The sequence below is a fragment of the Andrena cerasifolii genome, chromosome 11, assembly GCF_050908995.1.
Source record: "Andrena cerasifolii isolate SP2316 chromosome 11, iyAndCera1_principal, whole genome shotgun sequence".
Classification (NCBI taxonomy): Eukaryota; Metazoa; Arthropoda; class Insecta; order Hymenoptera; family Andrenidae; genus Andrena; species Andrena cerasifolii.
Genome location: NC_135128.1, coordinates 12,113,511 through 12,136,384, shown reverse-complemented (window position 1 = coordinate 12,136,384; position 22,874 = coordinate 12,113,511). Strand labels below are relative to the sequence as shown.

The window sequence follows — 22,874 nt, the reverse complement described above, 5'->3', positions numbered from 1 at the left end:
TTAACTCCATTTACACATTCTTTAAGGATAACACACGATAGGGTCATAGTCACAATGATTAGCAATAACTTCGATCCTCTCCTCTCCCCCTCCATCCTCCTGGATATGTTAGGAGAAGAAGCAGATAGATAACATGAGGAACCAAATACCTATGTAATATACGATTATTAGTTATGACTTCTTCGATACCCGGTGGTGGTTATAACAGAGATAGAGAGAGAGAGAGAGAGAGAGAGAGAGAGAGAGAGAGAGAGAGAGAGAGAGAAAGAGAGAGAGAGAGAGGGGGAGAATACAATAGGCAATCATAAATATCAAATCAAGTTGAAAAATCATGTTGCTTCAGATCCATTATGCAGTTGATGGACGCGATCTTTTTTAAATATCGCGTATATCCCGATACTGCTACAAATTGCGTTTCAATCCAATACTTTATTATCTCCTTTGAATGGAATCATTTCGCCCTGCCATTTGCACACAGTGAAATTCAATCACCATTTTAAAGCAGAAAGTATAATAAATTCTCGGTAATATATATCTTCCTACGATAAAGTTGTCTGTTCCCTGGTTTCGAATTGATCTAATAAACATGTTCGAAACATTGGGCCTCATAATCTTACTCATAAAGTTTGTGCTTGATTTTCCAAGACAAGAATATGATATTTTATAAGAACAAACTTTCGTAAAAAAAGGAAAAGGATGTCAATGTCTATACTGCAATGCATTAAATATACATAGATAAATAGTATTTGTAGTGTATTCGTGCATTGTAAATATTCCTTTATCAGTGTCACGTGTGTTATCTATTAAGAGAACCAAGCATGAACACTTATGTCGAACGACATTGAACGCGTAGTGTTAAAGAAACACTACAGCACATCTCATAAGCAGAATTAACCCATTTAAGTGCCAAGACTGCAGCGAGCGTCAAAATGTCTGAATTCGTGAGATACATACCAAATATTTATTCGGATTACTTCACGTGCCCATTGCTCTGTAAAAAGAAAGAATCATTGAATTATTTACGAACTTTTACATTTTCAGAAGAGAAGATATAGAGGTAAGTTTCACTGTCAATGAACCTATTGGTTAAAGTTCGCATCTCTTTCCAGCAATTCTACAGTTATCACCAAAAAACAAATTATTTCCTTTAAATTTCATAATTTGGTTGTACACCGCTCACCTGTGCGTGCTTGGCACTGAAGTGGTTAATTGATAGCACGTAAAGATAAAGCACGTTTACACTGCTGCGACAGGGTCTTGGTGGTTCCTTTACCGCCAAAAGTGGCACAGGAAAAGCTTGTGATACTTTGTGGCAGGAAAAGGATCTGCTCTCGACCGTGTGCGGTGCGATGTCTTCCACCAGTCGTGGATAATCTGTTCTAAGAAATGGCCATCTACTTTCTTAAGAATGAGCAGATTTACTCGCGTAATTTCCTAAAAATCAACAGCCCTACGTAGAAACACTGGCTTCAAGATATTGGTTGGTGTTAGTAGGCAAGTTCTTTCGTGTCGATTCTTAACTCGCGCGCGCGGTGTGTCTCGATGCGCGTTGCCCCATTAAAGTGTACCACCTTGGAGGGTGTTTGTGAAGCATGTTCTGCGACAGAACGTTGCAGCAGTGTAGACGTAGCCTGAAACGAAGCATAAGAAGAGGAAGGTGATCGGTGACACGTGTTTTGTGTGATTGATGATCGCAGGTGGGCCTGCGGCGGCCGCTTCAGGGGGCTATGGGCCTACGGCGGGTACTGGCGGGGCTGCGGGGGGCGGGCCCGGGGGTTCATGGAACTCCTGGAACATGCCACAGAATGGGCCCCCTCCTGGGACCCAGCCACCACCACAGCCCCCTCAGCCCAATTCCTCGCAGCCCAACTCCAACTCGAACCCCTCTGGCCCGCAGGGTGAGTCAAGCTCAGTCAAACAAACTCTTTCCTCTTTCCGCCCTTTCGCATCATACAGTTCCATTTTCACATAGTCGAACCAACCTATTTACACTTACATTACACTATTTGTTTCTCTATTCTTGTTTCTTTTTACTAAGCTAAGCTCAGTCCTTTGGAGTTCCGTTCTCGATCATTGGGATATTCTTATATCGTGACGACTTTTTCGTGGTAATTCCGAGTCTCCTTTCGTTGGTTAAACATCGATCGCTTGTGGCAACAATGGAAGACTGTGATTAGGCACGATTTTTATCAGTGTAACGAATATCGATCATGTTTTGTTCCTTAACAGACGGCGTATTCTTTAAGGCTGTTAATCATACTGTATTCCGAGATTATTGTGCTGTTAAGTTTTAGTTTTAGACTTAGATTCCTGTAATCGAAATAGGGTTAACGTCCCAGCCTATTACCAAACTAACGTAATCGGCTATCGTGGATTGCGGATAAACAGAGTTTTTATACATAGGGATAGAAAGAATGCAAGTAAAATTATTTTATTATATTGTAAGTGAGGTGAAATTTACTTTTTTACTCAATAAAATTTGTTCTATTGTGAAATCCTGTACAATTCCATATTCCTTGGCATTTTTAAAAGCATGTATTTCTTTCATTGTACCAATTACGAATATATACTTACTAGGTACAGCGTAAAGGACGTTAGAGTAGATGTATGTGCTTAGACTACTTTTTATGCTTATGAGTGTTCCTAGATGGTATCAGTAGAAACGTGTTCATCCGAATTATTTCTTTTCCCATTTTGTATTTTCTGTTAAAAGTTTAATCACTTTCGTTCGACATGAACCTCCTAAAAAAGGTTGGCTAGTACCCCTTCAGCAAGTCGGCTTCTTCATACTTCTTCCAATTAATTACTCGACGACGCTAGTAGCTGCGGAGTAGGCATTTGAAACTAAGTTTGTTTTTTCAAAAAATGATTGACTCACTGTAATAAATATGATAATGCAATCCTATTCTCGCTCCTTTCATTTCCTACATTGTCTACTCGTAGAATCCCAGGCGAGCTTACGTCTCTTAATATCCCGAAGTCCTATTAATTTTATACTTTTATGTTACCCAACGTTCTCTAAATGTGTTTCGAACGTTAAACTTGGTTTCTAAGCATTACTGAAATAGGCCATTAATTTGCTCTTGGAAGCCTGAGATCGATATTACTTTCCGCTTGTTCGCATTTTCTTTGAAAGTCTCAGTACTTACAATTAGCAAATATTGAATAGTAAACGAAACTTCGAGATCTTTCAAATATTCGAATTCAAACGTGCTAGCTTAGTATTTTCATATACATGTGTATAGTTATTCGTAACGTATTCGTAAACATATGCAAGCTACCCGAGATATATTTGAGATACTTTGAACGTGAATCGTGGACCTGTGCGCTCGTTTGAGCGGCGTCTAACAAAAATATTGTTCCCATAGTTGAACGACCGAATTGGTGATTCGTGGTTTGGCCGTTAATGTTAACGAAAAGTATCGAAAATATATCTTTGGCGGAAGAGTAGTTCCAGCTTATGAATAAATAACGGGTGGTAAGTGTGTGGGATACCGGGTAATGTTACGTTGCAAATCGATGTTGCAGGTGACATGTATTCGCGACAAACCACCGGCTCAGGTGCACCTGGGTCCAGTAGCAGTTCAGCTAAGACTCCAGATTATACTGGCTACTCCGCATATGGTAATTACGCTGACACCAGTTATCCTCAGCGTTCATATCAGGGAGGAGAAAGCAACCAAGGTGGGTATGCCGCCAGCGCTCCTAAACCCCAGCAAGGCTTTGATTTCAAAGAGTGGCAAACCTCATGACCATTTTAATTGACCCGTGATGGAGAGATGCGCTGAATGGCTTGGCCTTGCTCGTGGGTTATTTCTTATTACATATTCAATAAAACAAATGCAACATGTGTATTGATCTGTGCCCGGATCTGGGACATTCCTTGCCATCCTGTGTTAGAAGAAAAGAACGGAGAGTTTATTTTCAGAAAATTGCCGCTCGTTGATTCGAGAGAGTCTTTAGATAGTGTTTTCGTAAAATTTAGCATCGATTTGCACGATTATGTTGGATCGAAATGTTATTTAGCTTATCCAAGCTTTTATTTAGTGTTCAGAAGTTCGTTGCCGGGTCTAAAGAGTCGTTTCACGCAAAGAATGTCTCGGATGGAGCCAGCATGTCGTTCGCGAGCGGTCGTATATTTGCAGTTGATCCAATTATATACTTTCTTGACATATCTTTTCTGTCATTTAAAAAAAAAAGAAGAAGAAAATGCATCTGCCCAAGCTTGTAGAACGGAAGCGTGAAGGAAACGAGGGTGTTGGGTTGATAAAAAAAAAAAGAAAAAGAAAAGAAAAGAAAATTGATTTCGTTGATTGATCGCTCGCAAGAACGGCCCGTGATTTTGTCGGGTTCGAAAATAAAAGTAGAAAACGGCAATATGAACGGAACTACTTATTAACAGAATGGAGAGATAATAAATATATACATATATACAGGCAGATAAAGAGTGGAAGATTAAAACACCCATGGTGCAAGCGAATTTTGTACATGGCACTGGGATAGAGGATAGAAAGCGGAACATAGAAGTATTATAAGAATAATCTAGATCGAGTGGAATAAGTGAAATAAAGCAGATAAAAGCGAGTGTAAAGAAGAAGGGATGCTGATGATTAATTACTTAACAGCATTTACACGGGGGTGAATGAGGTATCTCGTTTGAGAAATTCTTCTCAGTGGATGGCACAAATTTCGATGCTCGTTCACCTCTCTCTCTTATACTTTTAGTAAACACTTCGGTAATTTGAAACTAAGAATAAATAAATGAAAGAACTATTATTATTAACGGTCTCCAGTGGAAGGTCAGCGATTGACTTGCACATTTGAGACACCCGTCCCTCCACGATCTCGTATTTATTAAATAGTTGTTATGCTGGGCAACCGAAAGGACGAAAACAAAATGGAGTAAATAATTAAGTAAGGTGTTCAGACACGCATACACACATACACACGCAGGCTGACTTATACCTAAACTACAGAGATAGTGTAAAATAAAAGTAGGATCATTTTAATACGATGTATGTATAATCTATGACTCTTTGACAGCAGGGTGCAGTTTTCTTAAGCATATTTCTTTTTGTCTATTTTCACGTCGTATCACTACTAGTAGTCTTTGGGACGTACCGTCCGTCTAATTCCTTTCCCTTCTACTCTTTTTCACTTTTGACTTTCTCTGTTTAGTTCGTCTAGTCCTTTTCCGTTTCCAACGATCCGAGAGTTTTATCGCGTTTGGAAGGAAGAGGACGAGAAAATGAACAAAACGAGAGAACGAGCATGAATTTTTTTTACGAAAAAATAAAGAAAAGAAAAGTTGAAATAAATTGTATCATAAGAACTTCTTGACCGTCAGACAGGTTTCTGTACGGTTGTATTACATCAAATACGCGGAAACTAGTTTATTTTTTACCTCGGATTTATAATAGTTAATTATTAGGCACGTTTAAGGCTACAATTATTGTTACTATTATTATTACTTCTATGATAATTATTACTATTATACTACTATTATCATTATGAAACTATTTACCACTATTTACTGTTGCGACTGCTCCTACGGCAACCACTACGATTGCACTACTATTTACACAATTATTACTGTCTATGATAATTACAAATATTGTACGATGATGCTTATAAGTGTTTAAATTTTAGATGATTAGAAATGAGATCATAGTATATCTAATGGTTGGAGGGAGGGGTATTTGTAAACTTGTGCGGTGTACTCGGCGGGGGGCGTCGATCTGAAAAGTCTACCTGATTAAATATATGACTTAATTGTATTTACTCTGTAGGATTTACCATAGTTCTAAACAAAAGAAAAATATTTCGGAAGAATGCTCTCAAATGCTCATGTTTATTACTGAGCGGGTCGCGTTGTGTCTTATACTTTGTCAATAAGATGTCGCAAGTATTACGCTAATGTAATTTTAAATTTTTTACAAGGTCACAAGGTAATTAGTAGGTTACAATAATGAATCCAACAATTTGAGTAAGCTTCCTCAAGTTATGATCTCAATACGGTTAGTGTTTCTTCATACCCCAACTATTCATTCTCTGTTTCTTGTCAAATTGTCCATCCGCCAATTCGTCAATTCGTCAATTTACCTTTCGTGACTTGTAAACACAGTTTTCCACTTCCTATCAAACATGTTCTGTGTCTCTTTTTTTCCTCCTTGCTTGCTTTCATCCCATCGAAGCATACAAAACGAATCATTGCGATCGACTTTCCGATAAATTTCACTTCGCATTTTTCAATTCGGTATATATCTCCTTGTTGAAGTTGTTTGTTAACAACATCGTAATAGTACTGTAGGACAGGGACACGTAAAAGTTACTGGGATGAAGAGAAAGCATAACAAACGCGACTCGTGGAAACTTCTGGGATCAACGCAATAACACATTTACCGACTAATCTAAAGACAAGAAACGACGAGTAGGGAGCTCAATCAAACGTAACCACTTTTTTACACTAATTATTGTTAATGGTAACTACACGAACACCTTCGACATGCATACTCTCACAGATACACATTTAACACGTACACACTTCTGCGCGCATAAAAGAAGTAAAACTAATTTAAAAAACAGGCCGCAAGCCATTCAACATCCGAATAAAATAGTAAATTAATAAGAAGCTAAATAGGTAGACAAAAAAACGATGACTTTGTGGTTGTTCTAAATAATACGTTATTTAATACCTACTTGAGAGGTGAGAGTGGGAGAGCGGGAGTGTGAGGGAGGGAGAGAAAGATGAGAGAGAGAGAGAGAGAGAGAGAGAGAGAGAGAGAGAGAAAGAGAATCACCCGCGAGAGCGGCAAATTTAATAGAGAAAAAAGATGTTTTATCTTTACGGCTGTTTTTTCAGAACTTATTTTATAAAGTAATATAATAAAAGAACGTAAACAAGAACCACTAGTATATCGATTTATGATTATAATTATTACTACTAACTAATTGTATTCCTTACTATTATCGATTTTTAAATAAAGTTAAAGCGTAATAAATTTAACAATTTTTAAGTGTATGCAAAGGGTTGGGAGAAAGTGAATATAACATTTGATTTATAGACGCGTTAACAGATAATAATTAATAATGTGTTTGTTGGAATCGGTAAGCGAGGTAAATTAATTTATATTATAATTAAATGAGTCTCAGAGGGATGATTAAATTACTCTAGTGTGGAAGAAGGAAAGAAGTAAAACAAAAAAGACAGAAAGAATGAAATACGTTACAAAGTTAAATGGCTGCCTTGCCGCACTGTATATACATATATTTTAAGGTACGGTGGACGTTACAGTATCGAAGATGATAACGAGCGAAAGTGGTAGCAATGGATTTGAAAACACAGAAACTGACGACAAGAAAAGCGGGAACTAGCGGGACTATTCGAAATAATTCACGATTAATAATTATAACAGATAATATATTTATATTTATCGCAATATTATTAGTATTTTTCAATACAGAGATAATGCATCTAATTAACGTAATACGTAGCAAATAGGGAATGATACTTTGATTCTAGCCGTTGTTACTACCAGTCGTATTCGCGGATTCGCCAATTCCCGAATTTCGGCTTGCTCTCAGGGTTGTTACTGTCTGTTTTCCTCTTTTCTATTCTTTTTGCTTTCGTTGTCGTAAGTTCATCCTGTTTAGGTTCAATTACTTTTACAATTTTCGAGAGTCGTTGTATTTATAGTACTTTCTGGTCGGTATCTCTTTCTTTTTATTTCGATTGAGGAGTACTCTGCGCGCATCAAGGCATTTTTAGCTCAGTATTCGAAGAAATATTTTCCAATGTTTTGTCACTTTCCATCATGGATTTTACTGTTTAATATTTATCCATCATTTTATAGGACTGAGAGAGATATAATTGTACATTAAGATTTAAGTATTGAAAACTGCAGACAGCTCTTAGATTTATTCTTCGTTACTATTCTAAGACACTACAACGGGGGAGAGTAAATAATTCGACTTTACAAACAGGATATATAACTTTTACACGTTTACACATTTTTATCTTCTTTTCTTTTTTTGTACAGTCGTAGGTTTAAATTAATGCTTTCGGCCTTTTCCTAGTGTGCCGCAATACCGTTTTCCCATTTCTTCATGCATTTCGTAACTTTTTCTCTTAATCGTTGCCTCCTTTCGGATTTTTCTCAATTTTTTCTTCTTTTTTTTTACACGAATGGATTTCTCACAGATGTAATCTATTTAGTTACTCGCTTTCGTCTTAATTTAATTAGGTAGTGGACGCGTTAAATCATTTTAATTCTTATGAATACGCGTGCGTTAGGTTGCCAAGGAAAAGTTAAGCATTCAATATTTAAAAGAAAAAGAATAACGGTATAAATATATTATAATTCCGGGGGCGTTGCATGTCTGTTTTTAACGTTAACGCATATTTGACGTCCCGCTCAATAAAGACTGGTCATATAATTAACTATTATACTTAAATACTACGTACTATTCATATGGTAATCTATAAACGAGAAACAGTTCTTATCGGTGAGTTTATCGTATCTTTAATCGACATTAATGTAATTAGTTGGTACCGTAACGACGTATTGGCCATTGCATTTTTTTTCTTCTTTTTTTTATACGCTTGTATTATCTTTCAATTGATTCTACGACATTCGCATTTCCCCCTCTTGTTTTCTGTTAGTGGCGAGAAAAGAACAGTTTTGTCACGAATATCACGTGGGCATTTTTCCAAGGTGTAAGGAATAACGTTCGGGATAGTTGTTTGACAGAGGAATCGATTTAACGTATTTTTACTGGATTTCCAAGCACAAATCCCATCAGTGATATGCGAATACCACTGCCTGAGCTAATTCTTGATCCATCATCGGTTTCGTAGCTTTGCCAACTAGCTTTTTATCGTTATCGCAGGCACAATAAGCATAAACGTCGATTAAAGTCAAACTTATTTCACGCTTCTTTCATCGCAGTAAAGTCCAACAATGAGCGGCGAAGAGGAGAAGGAAGTGAGCGAGAGAGGATGGTTGTCATCGCTACGGGTTACTCGTGTACGTAGTGGCGATGATTTCACCAGCATCGCGAAAGCAACGCGCGATTTCAAACGATAGAGAACAACGGAAAGGGATTTTAATGATAAGGATGGAATGTGTGTCATATGTATATGCATATAATACAGACGTACACACTGGTACACGCACCGTGGATATTCTAAATTACGATTACGTAGATGCAGTTAAGGAGAATTGAATTGTAGTTACGGGAGTGGTTTCTCTGAGTCCAACAGGACAAAGTGTAATAAGAAAGAAAAAAAAAAGAAATAGAGGAACATTATTTATAGTAGCTAATAGAGATTTAGAGGTTTAACGAAATACGCGAGTTTTACATCAAAGAGAGAAATTCTAAATGTACGTTTTTGTTGTTAAGTGCCCTGCTTACAAGTGTGAGAGAGAGAAAAAACCTATATCGACATAAAGGGTTGTTTATAAACGAGTCGTTTAACGACACGTTGTGTGCGCGAAAGAAAATCTACACGTGTACACACACTCATCGACACACATGTTCACACACCACTTCACACCACATTAAATGCTTCACATTCAGAGACTAACGGGCCGGGGGAAGGGGGTGGCAGGGGGGGGGGTGAATTTTAAAGGGAAGAGGAATTAGAAGTTGTTGACGAAACCGTGTGTGCATTAGCCAATTGGAGAAAATGCAATTAAGGCCATTTCTCCGTGGAATGCTACTTTGTGAACCGTCATAATACGAATACCACAAACAGATAAAAATCAGAATTTCTTTGAACGAGAGAGGTGTTAAATGCCAGGCCGCTATCTTCATTTCGCTCGAGAACGACCGAGAAGAATGGAAATATAAAAATAAAAATGGAAATAGAAGCAAACGAAACGATTTATCGCTTTAGTGAATGGAATTCCTACAGTTTGGAATGCTTTGTCTCGCATCGAAATGAACGAGAAATCGATCTACTTTTATCATATTTTAGTGTGAAGTATAAGGTAAATAAACGTAACGAGAAAAGAAAAGTCGACGATTGTAACGATAATAAAAATGAAATTGTTAACTGTAATAACATGACCTGTATACTTGTAACGTTTAGCATTATATTGGTAAGATCGTGCCCCCCTACGAGCCGAACGATTAGAATATTATAGTGGAACGATAGATAACGGGGAATCAGAGGAAAATAGGAAAAAATGAAAACGATATAATATGTGTTAGTAAGATTCGGTCGCATCGGCCGCGTTGGCTGTACCGAAAAGAGGAAATCGGCCAGGCTGATGCGACTTCGGAATGGCGAAAAACGTATCCCATGTTCATCATGTTTTACTTCAGACATAAGGATACATATTTAAGGATCTTTACGCTCGCACGCTTTCTGTCCGTCTTATTCCCAGTGCCGCCAGAACAATAGAAAAAGAAACTCTCTGTACCGAGAGGGGTGTCCGACTGTCCGACGATATATTAAACGTGTACACGACAAGCTTACGTCGAAAGACAGCGAACATACGGATTCGGAGCAGAAGAGCTTTCCAGAAAAACTTTTCAACATTTAAATGGACAAAGTCGAACACCCCACTGTAAGCACAGTAGCAGTAGAAACGAAATTACCAGGCCAAAGCGCATTGTCTCTGCTCTTGAGGTTCTCTTGTGGAACCCTCAGAATACAAATGAAACGAGAAGCAAGGAGTGACAGGATATGATATGGAGCGAGAGGAAGAGAGGAAGGAAGAGAGAGGATAATTGAAGGAATAATTACGAGAGAAATTCAGAGCGAAACAGAAATATTTACAGACAAAGAGAGAGAGCGAGAGAGAATGAGAGAGAGAGAGAGAGAGAGAGAGAGAGAGAGAGAGAGAGAGGAAAAGGTGGATTTTTTGTCGCGATTAACATTATAATATTATGCGCGTTAACTGATAGTAACGATTTAATGAACGATGATGATTATTATTATTATTATATATTATTATTATTATTATTATTATTATTACTACTACAACTACTATTATTATACACAGAGAGAGATGTTGAGAGAGAAAAACACATGTTTACATGCTATTCTATCATGTATCTATATTATTCATTGCAACATATATGTATGTACACGCACTCGTATGTCTGCTCGTGTAAATGTATACCTTTAAAAAGCAGAAGGAGAAAATATATCGATATAGGGGCGTACGTATCTTTTTTTTTTAAGGGTATATTATACACTTTCGCATGCACGGTGATTTTTCGTGCATGCGACATATGTCCACTTATACGTATATATATGGCTACACACACTTTTCCGTACACACCACATGTTTTCTTTCGTTTGATTTTCTCTTGAAAGGGACGGCGAGGGATTGGCACGGGGGGTGTGGAAATCGAAAACGTGGCAGGATCGCCCAGGAAAATTTGATAGAGGGTGGGGATGGTGTATCGCGCAGCACGAAGCGCAACAGAAATATATGACGTTAGACAAGGGTAAGGGAAATTAACGGGGAGGAAAGGAGGGAGATGTAGAAGAAAGTGTACGAATGAGAGAGAGAGGGGGTAATTATTTAATTGTACTGATTAGGGGGAAGGTGGTAGAAATAAAATGATCGAAACGTGCGCTTCTTTTCGATGCATGCGCTACAATTTTAAATACCGAATCCTTTACTTTTATACAAGTACGTTTAACCGATTTAACCGATCGGCTTCTAGCGATAGTTTATTATCCTTTAGTGAATTCGATATACATACTGTTTCTTGGAGACTGAACGTAGTATAATCTCCCCAAATGATATTTAATGTCATACACGTTGTTCAATTAACAATATTATCAAACGGAGTTTCGATTATTCATTCGGAATGCAGCGCTCAAAACACAATGCGGGCAAATGCTACATACATAACACAATCCTGTGGGTTTACTGGGGATCGCTATTTTCAATCTCTATTACTTCCTTTGTTTTCGACGCTAGTAGCCGTTTGCTTTAGATATCGCTACTGCTACCCCTTTACTTGTTTTTCTTATTATTATCACATTGATTTATTATCGTAGTTAGTACTCTACGCTCGAATTTTTTGATTTGTTCTTGTGTCCGAGGTTACTACACTACGAAACTATCGAGATATTGTAGTAGTGGTGTATCTAACGACAAAACTCCCGAGTTTGATTTTCAAGCGAAGATCGTGAAATGGATTTTCCCGATATGCATATACTACACACACGCACACACACACACACACAGACACACACACACACGTCATATGTCTGTCGTCACATTTGTAAAAGTGTTACACGAAACTCGCGCGATCGTCGCGTTTGTCCGGAACGTACCATTTACTTTCCCCGTACAGGCGACGTGATAAGTTTCGAGGGATAAGAATAGTCGTAAATCATGTTAATAAGCCAAGTTGTTAGCAGGCAGTGAGAGAATTTCATTCGCGAATTTCTTTGCCCTTGGAAAATATGTGAACGAGAGAGGTACCAGAGAAAGCTGTTAGCAATTTCTTTAATCTACTACTTTCGAATACGATTTAACTCGCAGGCATCTCCTAGGATACTTTTAGAATTAAAAAGAAACGTGATATGGAGGGAAAGGACGCAACAGGTGATTTTTAAAAAGCATTTCTCGAATATATACCTCATTGTAATTAACGAACCGTGGTTCTCGACGAGGCGACAGCTTCTTCTTCTTCGTTTCTGGAGTTCCTAATCGTCGGTCCTTCCGTGATAAGTCCTTCGCTCGTTAGCTGATACCGATTATCACACGTCGATGAATCTACTTTTCCCGCGGTGTAATATACAACAGCGCGTTAAGTTCTATTTACGGTGTTACATAACATTACGGTATTATTCCTCTAAAGATAAAGATATACCGCTAAGGGATAACGTTATGAGATTTCACACAGTATATAGTTAAGTACAGACATCAAATCAACGTCCCTTTATACTTCTGCGACCGTGGGTTACTCAATAAATCAAAAAACATTCATAGCCTAGCTGTTTTGTACGATCGAACGTTTCTGTCGGTCAGCATTTTAACGCTTAACGTCCATTTCTCAGGTCACGCTTGTGTCTACACGTTGCTTTTCCCTCCGCTCCTGTTACGACGACACCTTCCGGTTCAGACGTAATCGAGAGCAGAAAACAGTGTGCGTTGTCTGAGAGACCGATGTTACGGGTTAAGAATCAAGACAGACGTTTCAGACTGACATTTTAAACGATTAAGAATATTCCTCCTGCACCCAGCCCCCACCCTATTTTCGAACATGATTTACACCGTTCGCGCGGAAAATTGTTTAAAACGGCGACCGAAAAATTCTGTACAGTAGTTGACGTTTAGACCGTTCGCTGACTTGCCGTTAAGTGAGTCGGTCAACTAAGCAATCCGGGACCCGAAAGAAACTTTTTCAATTAAGTAACTAGTTAATTGTAATGGTAATTGCTAGAGATATCGGGGACGGGCTGAAGTGTAACGTAGAAAGCGACTTTAACGAAGGGGTTGGAAGGATATGGGTGCAAAAGAAGATAGAGAACAGAAAGGGAGGGATAGTAGGTGGTTTGGCTAAGAAAGAACCATGAACAAGCCTTAAATTCATACTTTTACTCTTTGTATAGAATCTACTGATTAATGTTTAGACGGTATGTCCAGATCAGAGAGATACAAAACTTATTAGACCGTTATTACGGATATTTATTAATTAAGGGATTAAAAGTAATGGTTGATTGCCGAATTAAACAAGCGAGCTCGTCGGAATAAGTTCACCCCCTTGCATTTAACGCGACGACAGATGTTGCCGCGACCAACGCGACGAACGAGCGACACTTGAATAATCTTGATCACTCGAGATTCAAATGGCAAATGTGACGACCACAAAACTTTTACTTTAATTCATAACGTAGATGAACAATGTGGATTTGTATACACATAATAATATACAGATATTCGCTAAAGTAACTCGATTAGAAACCAGTTTAGTCTTATCAGAAACGTATACACGTACACACACCGTTCGACGAAATCGGCATACACGATAAACGAACGTCGAGATTTCACAGACACTCGATATATTCTATTTACGAGACCCGTATGCGCATGCACCTAATCTTTAACCATGGATAACTGTTTGTACTTTAACGTGTAACTTTTAATGTTTCGATGTGTGTTTAATATATACGTAGAACGATCGCGAAGAGATAGATGTCGCGTACAAATTCAATTAAAATCGACAAAGACCTGGGTCGGTTGGTGGTTGGAACGAATTTTCCAAGTAACTGCTGTTGTAGTTCGTGTCAAGATTCTCCAATTTTATTTGTTAAGATCTTCGTTTGAAATAAGTGATAAGATGATAATTTCACTTTGCTCGTTCTAAGGTATGTCGAGTCCCTTGAAACGGTCCTAATACGACTGACGCTCTCGGACGAAAACAATATAAGACAAAGAAGATAGTAAAAAAAAAAAAAGAAACACGAAACAAATTGTATAGTATGCTGTATTTCTATACGAAACTTGCAGTAAGTCCTAATTTCGCGTGTAAACGGTACTCTTAGATTATTTAATCCTTACTGTACTTTTCGCTGAGTAAAATACGTCCAACGACCACTGCCCTTTTAGGGAGAAACAAAGTTAAGCCAAGTGAAAGGACCCTTTTCGTGTAGGATAACAACTCTTCGATGAAAGTTCTCTTAGAGGTGTAATTGACGGGAGAATACGCAAGGGTTCGTTTGAAAACGATAAAAAATGAGGAAAAGATAAATCAGTGTACCTTAACCACGTTCGAAAGCGCCTCTGCCTTTTCTCCTGCGAGAAAGCGCCGATTTGGAAATATTACCGTGCCACTTTAGGCTTAGGGTTATAAATGCGAAGAAACAAAAGCGGAAAATGAGAGGAAGAGAGAAACTATTAAAGATAAAAGAAGTGTCAAAGTAACTGCTACGATAAAACAAACTATTTACTATTTACGACTAGTACCACTTAAACGAGGAACTCTACTGTTGTTATTATTTTTTATTGTAATTAATGAATTAATTAATTATCATGGATTACAAGGAATGGCTTTACTATTTTCTCGGATAAATATCTATATCTACAGCTTCTCGAGGCTACGGAGTAGCGAGCGCGTATCGACGTAGCTTAAGTTTATAAGGAGAACGCGTAGCGTTTAATTAAATCATCTGACAGTGAGGGAAGGAACAGCGGGAAGGAGCAGGGAGAGAAAGAACGGGAGACGAGAGCGAGTGAATGATACGGAGTGACTGGGCAACGTAATGATGGAGCGAATGAGGACAAATGCGGGTATAAAAGCAAGACGGGCTTCAGCTAACGTAACAAATAGGAAAGACGGACGGGTAGGTAGATAAATAAGCGTAGTACAGAATTTAAACAGAGAAATATTACATTAATTACGCGATCGAGGCTGAAATCGAGCCTCGCAAGACAAGAAACTCCTCGAAGTGCTAATTAGACAAGAAAAAGTTGCCGTTTTTAAGGTTATTATCGACTATCACGTTTATTATTAAATAAATAGTTAAAGGCTAATCTAATGTTTAAACGGTCTAGTTTACTCGATATAAAAGAATTAAAGGGAAACTTGTTACCTCCGCCTAAGGATAGATTGTACGAATCGAAACATCGTAGCTGGTTAAGGGTGAACACGAAAAATAAGTTAAGTACTACGAAATAGATTTCACGGGGGAGAAGGGTGGGGCGAACAAATAAATACTCGAAAGTACACCGAAAGTGCTACCGGAGGAATGGAAATCGATTCGTTTTGTTCGGATATTAACTAATCATAGTGCTAAGAGAAAACGGCTCTCGTTTCTCATATTGTCATCGCGGGGACATTGGTGAAACTTTATATCTTTTCCTTTAAATCGAATTTCCAATCGTTATATCTTACTACCGTTACTTCGTACTTTCGTTTTCTCTTCTACGCTGCCTTTCGAATGTTACATGGCGTTTCTAGGAAACGGCTGGCTCTTTGAACGTGTCTTAAAATCGCGCAACCGTCGGTGGTCGTGCGATTTAGTAAACGTAAAAGGAAACAGGGAGAATGGGTGTCGAGATTTGAGGCAGAAAATGGGTGACAGAGAAAAAGGGAGACTGAGAGAGACTGAGAGAGAAAGAGTGAGAGCGAGAGAGAGAGAGAGTTGAGGAGGGGTACGAATGAGAGGAAACCCGGGACGACGTTGTAGGTAAATCGATATAATTATTGATTAAGGGATAAGTTGTGTACAAATGTATTATAAATTAACGATTATCCTCAGAGTACCTTAACGCAGAGAAAACAAAACACCTCAATATTACTTAGAATTTTCCCCCCAAGTTTTTACGTACCGATATGGTCGTGGTTTCCGGGCCGTGGTACGGGGACACGCGTAGGATCAATAATTAAGGTATCGATTAATTATCTAATTAATTAATTAAAGGGTGTATAACTCGACATAAGACCGTGTTGCATAGGGGCGTATTAAAATAGAAAGACGAAGATGTTTTTAATGAAACAGACAAATGCCAATCATTGTGTTCTCGTGAGAATCATAATTATTCCATAACTCTTAAGTGAAAAGGAAACACGTATCTAAGTCGTTGATTAGTCGTTGTAATTTTAATTCTTTCATTAGAAAGCAAAGTGTAACGGAAAGACAAAAGAAGGGGAGGGTGGGTGGTTGAGAAGTTGGGGCTACTACTGATTAATCGATGAGAAAGGGGCGAGAAGGCAACAGAATGTGGGTTGATGAGTGAACTGATTGAACACATGTATGATGAACTTGGTGAAAGCTGATGAGAATAAAAGTGATGTGCACAGGCAGCACGGTGAATCGTATAAGGGAGCGAGGGGAGTGAGAATGGAAGGGAAGGTGAAATAAATGGGCGTGAAAGGTGTTGGCGTGCAAGGGTGAATCGTCGTACTCGCAAGAGGAGGGTGTGTAGAAAAATAAATTGTGCGACGTGAAACGACACAGACATACAGTGACGCTAACAACATTCTAGTAATACGAAGAAAACATAGTTTGTACGAGACGTACAAGGGGCGCTTTTTCGCGCCTTCCCAGGTTTAAGACTTGCCAAATCTTTAATAAGTGAAAACACGCGAGACAATGTAAAACTTTATTAAGTCACATTACGTGTATAGCGCATATAGGAAGTACTTGCATTAAAAGAATCATAGCTAAACCGTTAGTGCTTATCGCGACGATGTGATGAAGAAAGTGCCGGCGTAATATTTCCAAATCGATCAAACCCCAACCACTTCGAGTTTTCGTTATGAAATCTCTTTAACGGCTGATTATCGCGAAACTTTCGGGATGTCGGGTCACAGTTAACGAGGACCACTGGCTGAAATCACGCTTAACTGTCCCGGTTCTTATTTTCTTTCCTACGATTTTCTTCTCTGATGCTGTAAAACTGTACAACGCGACATACGGTGAGCGAGGGAAACGGGAGAAAGGGACAGAGACCAACGAAAAGCTTGAGAAGTAGCTTTAATAGTCGACTAACGATCGTTATCTAATTTTAGAGCGATATTAGTTTATCCGATAAGAGCGAGGGAGTGATTGGTAAAGAACGGGAACGATTAGCAAAAACGAAATGCATGAATGTCGTTTCCGCGTCGGTTCTTAAATTTATTACAAAAAAGAAATACCTGTAGATGTAATAGCTACCAATTGTTGACGAATCCCACTCATCGGTTATCGTATTGGAAACGTCTAAAGAAAATTTCAGATAATGTCAGGGGAGGATGGAATGAACAATGTGGGAAGTACGAAACAGTGCTTTTTTCCAGCTTGTGTGATATACAGAGAAACACTGTCAGAGGAAAATCCCGCTGTTTGTCTGACAAAATTGGGGTGAAATCAGAGGGTAGATAAAACGTGGAAACAAATAGGGTAGGAAGACAAAAACATATGTGAACAGCAGGGGGTGGATAGGTAACAAGAGGGAGCGGAGGAAAGTCTGTGTGTCCATAGGTCTTTTTGTTGAAGGAAGTGGAATCTGTACCTCCTAACTTTGGCGTTTAATATTTTTTCCCGCAATTTCAGGGGACAAAGTTTGTTAGAAAGCGTTTAATGGGGAATTTAAAAGAATGTCTTCAAAAGTTTAAATCGATGAAGGCAGAGTTTCTATTCGTGAATTGCTAACATCTGTAACATTCATTTTTCACTAAGAAAACCTTATTATCCGCTCCCCTCACTCCCAATGACACGCAAAACAAACAGTACTACTATTATTGCTACTGTACTATTACTACTACTGCTGCTACTACTACTACTACTACTACTACTACTACTACTACTACTACTACTACCACTACTACTACTACTACTACTACCACTACTACTACTACTACCACTACTACTACCACTACTACTACTACCACTACTACTACCACCACTACTACTATTACTACTACTACTACTACTACTACTATTACTATAATATTACTGCTACTATAATTACTTATGATAATTAATGATTATTATTATTATTGTCATTATTATTATTACTATTATTATTCATCAGATACACACATACACACCCACACACACATATATATAAATATATATTAATATACTTAACGGTGTTTCTAGTGGATTAATTGATTAATTGATACTTAAGATATTATATTAATAATATTAATATTAACGATTATAAATGATGATACATATAATTATATATATATATATATAAATATATATGATATAATGATGATAAGGTGATATGCTGATAATTATTATTATGATGATATAATGATAATATAGAGAAAGAGTGGATCATTATTCGTAAAGTACATACTGGAATAGATTATGAGAATGATTAAATAGAAAATGATATTAATGAAAACAAAAAACGAATCTTGTCAATCGAATCCAAACAATCTTTTCCCTTCGTTTAATAATTAGCTTTCGCTTTAAGTATCCACGTGAAACTTAAAACACTGCACAGTCGATATTGTTACCCTTTAATTTTCAAATGATCGTATCGCTGAAGAATCGTGGAACGAAGTACGCTAGGGAAATGTATGCAACTTGATGGACTAGTGCGTTCACATCGTAGAAAGATCGTGTAGAAAATAACTACGTGCATGAGTGGACGTGCGAATGAAAGCAAGCATGCGAGTGCGCGGGAGAGTCACTTTATTCGGATTTACAGTCACACCCTTCCGTTGATCGCTTGAATTATTGGCCAATAGCTCTACACGACCTTCAACTTTCTTTTTGTCGCTTCCGTTTTGCAATTACCTCAGAACTTTGTTTATACGTAGAGTCATCATGTGAACTTTTCATTGAATCAAGGCAACTTGTATCTTCTAGCTTCAGTTGCCAGTTCCCCTTCGGTTTTCTCTGATTCTAATCGCAAGACAACTTTTCCTCCCGGGTTATCAGCGCGCGCGGATCGAAGGAGTTACAAAGATGGCCCATTAATTTTAAAGAATACTTTTTTCTACTTTTTTGCATCGTTGATATCACTTGTTCATTGGTGCAGTGTTTTATGCGCGTCTTGACGTTCGCCATATCCCCTCGAAACTGAGGTAGAAGACGCATGTAAATTTTACTGGTTTGCAATTTCACAGAAATTTCTCGAAAGTGTAGAATAACAGTATATTTAAAGGTACTCAGGTTCGAGGTGACTTGGTGTTCTTTGGTACTTCAGGGGCTGAGTATCTCGGTTAATCTTCAACGAAGAGCCCTAAATTGGCAATTATCAGAACAAAGGAAGACTCATGAAAAAGCGAAAGTCGACTCTGCCCCTAAAGTATTTTTACAATCAACAATCCCCAACCTAGACTTAAGACTCAGCCTTAGTTTTAATTTAAGAAAAGCTTGCCCTTCGCGAGATACCAGACCACCGAAGTTTCCTTTCTCTTCTCCTGCATCTTCATCTTATTCGAGGTGGTCTGCATCACTTCCTAATCTTCTATTTATCATTTACTCCCTAATTTCCTCCTTTATTCCCCACAGACGCTGTCCCGATCCCAAAGTTCAAAAATACCGAAACTGGAAGCCCTACCTTCATTCCTAACGGAGACGCAGCTCCAGGTCCTCAACGGTTCTCCTTGACTCAGCATACCAATTACCATCCTTACAGACGCTAAGAGATACCGAACGGGCTACCAAAGACAGACTAAGACTCTAGGTTCTTATAAATTACGAGAATAGGGAAGAGAGAGGGTTGGCGCCATTGCCATTGAGTACGATGAGGATTAACGCGGGTGTAACAGAAACGCATCGAATCGATCGTCTTCAACGATCTGGCCCATCCTCTTGCTTCTCCTAATTTTGACGACATATTATTATGAAAATTGATTTTATAGATGCCACTTTTGTGTTCGTTCAGCCGAATGACTACTATAGCCCGTAAGATAATGATTATCGATTAAGAATTATATAAGTTACGTGCAAGTGACGGCGTGTAAGCAGCAAGCGTCCTTTTAAAAATTAAGATTACTTAAGGCCGCCTACCTAGCTGTACGGGATCCATCATTTAATCTATAAAATTAAATTTTACTATTCGATTTTTTTAAACGTTAGCTTCGTAGCGTCTAAGCTATTCTTCCTTCTTCTTTTTTTTATTTTATACTTGTAGATCTATTATGAAAACGGAATCATGGTATCTGGCGTGCAAATTAATTACGGTGACTATAGATTTCTTTAGTTCTGTGATTTAGTGCAAGAAACGTGCAACTTCTTTCGGAATCTGTTTCAATAACATTAATTCCATTAAAGTATCGCCCTAAAATTTCTTAAATTTCGCTCAAACGTAATCGTAAAGTTTCTTCGTTAGTCTCGAAGTTGACCGGACATTCCTGACATAGTACTAAGTACTTTTATAGTAATTATTAAGGTCGTGATATAAGAAACAAATTTGTACTGAAAATTGTAAGCCCAAGAGAAAGAACGAGAGAATGAGAGAAATATCGACATAGTTCAAATTTTAGTCTTTCTTATACACGTAAGTCGGTTTTCTTTTCCTACTTGCACGTTACTAGACGTTTAACTGACTTAGATCCCTTTCGGTATATCGAAGAGCTCAATATATATATCATTTTTTAGAAATCGTATACATGTATTCACTTCGCCGTCAGATTGAAGCAGACGATCCGTTTGCGTGTAGCTTTCTACGATCAAATTCAACTAAACTTTTGCTAGGATGAATCCCTTCTATTAACGACAATACCACCTCCTCTTTAATCCGCAATTTCATCTCACATATGCGGCCTTCTCTCAGTCTTCCCCTGCTCTTCCAATCGACGATCTGCAGAAAAATCAAGCGTTCGAAATTCCAGCGAGCCGATAATCGAAGAGGTTATTCCAGTGAACGTATTACTTTCGTCGCGATAAATCGAAGAATCAGGATCTTTGCGTTACTCACGCTTAATCCGCGCGAAGAAGCCAGTTTATTGGGAAGCACGAAACGCGATTTCAGTATCCATGCCAGGTCTACCTCTTCGATCATCAACTTCAGCCAGTCGTTGATTCGCAATTAAACGAGCCACTGTCCTCCATTATCACTCTTTCCCTGATTGCATCCTTGGGCCGCGTCCTGGCACACAGTACTACGTTCTTTTATGCGATTCTAACAGGCACCGTATATGGATCCTCGAGACTAGAGAGCGTTCCTGCTGCTCCAGGAACCAACGACAACTACAGTGGCGGTGGGCCCCAAAGGGGTTACACAGGATCCTCATCCAGCTCCAACAATTACCATCCCTACCGTCGCTAGAATGGATTAAGACAAATCAAGTCCCCCAAGGTGTTAGAGCGAGCTTTCGCTTCTTTATCATCGAGACGCGTGACTATATGTGTACACGTAGGATTATTACACACTATTTGCACATTACACGCGAACGTATGCATTCGATTCTGCTCGCGCGTGGAAACGGGAGCGTGTCACACCGTCGCGCGAGATATCCAGATGATTTTTGTACGTGTTTTCTATCGACACCGCGCTTCTTGAAAATGGCTTGAAATGGATTCGAGAAACAGCGTGAGCGATCGCGTCTCAGATATATTTTTGCGGGTATACGCGCAGCGTTCGTTCTTTCTCTTCTCTATTTTATGAATCGAGTTCGCCAACGAGGGATCGAGTCTTCTGAGGTGTTGCGACATCGTTTACAAGGAAGAGAAAGAAGGTGGCCTGACGGTACACCAAGCATCGAACTGCATTTCCTCCGCACGCGAGGCGAACGTCAGCTTAGCACTCGTCTTCGGGAAGATCGCCTTCAAGAAGATAGTCTTCAAGAACACCACTCGCAGATTTTTCGATTATTCGCAATCGATGTTGCTTAGAAATGATAAACTCTTATCTACATGCACGATCGCGTAATAAGCTGTCAGGATTTTTTAGTCGCAAACATTCGTTCGGCAAGGCTGTGTCAACCGATTTGTTAAATTCTTTTGGGCGCGTGAAAGTTTGTTCGATTCTGATTTTACGAATCGAAAAGAAAGAAGATTTCAAAGAGGGTGCGAAGCGTCGAACGACGAATATTCTCACACATTACGAAGATAAGACTCAATTCGTCCAAAACGGAAAGCGTGGGTATTGTCAACTTAGATTTAAGGATTTTACGATAACATAACGATCCACTCGAGTCTTCGACTAGTGATATAGAGCGATTAAGTACTTCGTTGCGCAAAGCGTAACTACGATTCTTGGAGTTCTTGTTCCCCTCAGTTCACCCCTTCTTTTAGTTGGTTAATGTCTTTATCAATGATGATTCGGTACATCGATCAAGTTCACTCGCCATCTCTTCCCTTTTACGTTCGCGACGAGTCAATCATCCGATGAGAGGTCCCCTCTGATTTCTACTTTAATATACATATGTATTAGCCGTGACCGCCGACAAACGTTCAGAACGAAGAAACAAACCTAATCCTTTGTTTTTTTCAATTTCTGCCGTAG

The 22,874-nt window shown here is 38.7% G+C and overlaps 1 protein-coding gene across 6 annotated transcripts in view; it reads left to right on the top strand.

The window, feature by feature from the left end:
• Positions 1-22,874, top strand: part of Hrb27c (Heterogeneous nuclear ribonucleoprotein at 27C) — a 29,399-nt gene that overhangs the window by 5,297 nt on the left and 1,228 nt on the right. The window contains exons 6-8 of one of the 6 annotated variants that reach the window (XM_076823191.1): positions 1,698-1,898; positions 3,529-3,684; positions 21,556-22,868. In XM_076823191.1, the coding sequence (XP_076679306.1) occupies positions 1,698-1,898; positions 3,529-3,684; positions 21,556-21,695 (497 nt within the window). In that variant the 3' untranslated portion in view covers positions 21,696-22,868. Of the gene's footprint in view, positions 1-1,697; positions 1,899-2,038; positions 2,496-3,528; positions 3,685-8,948; positions 11,176-11,329; positions 21,528-21,555; positions 22,869-22,874 lie in introns of those variants that run through there. The other 5 variants (XM_076823192.1, XM_076823193.1, XM_076823194.1 and 2 more) reach the window with 5 other exon arrangements.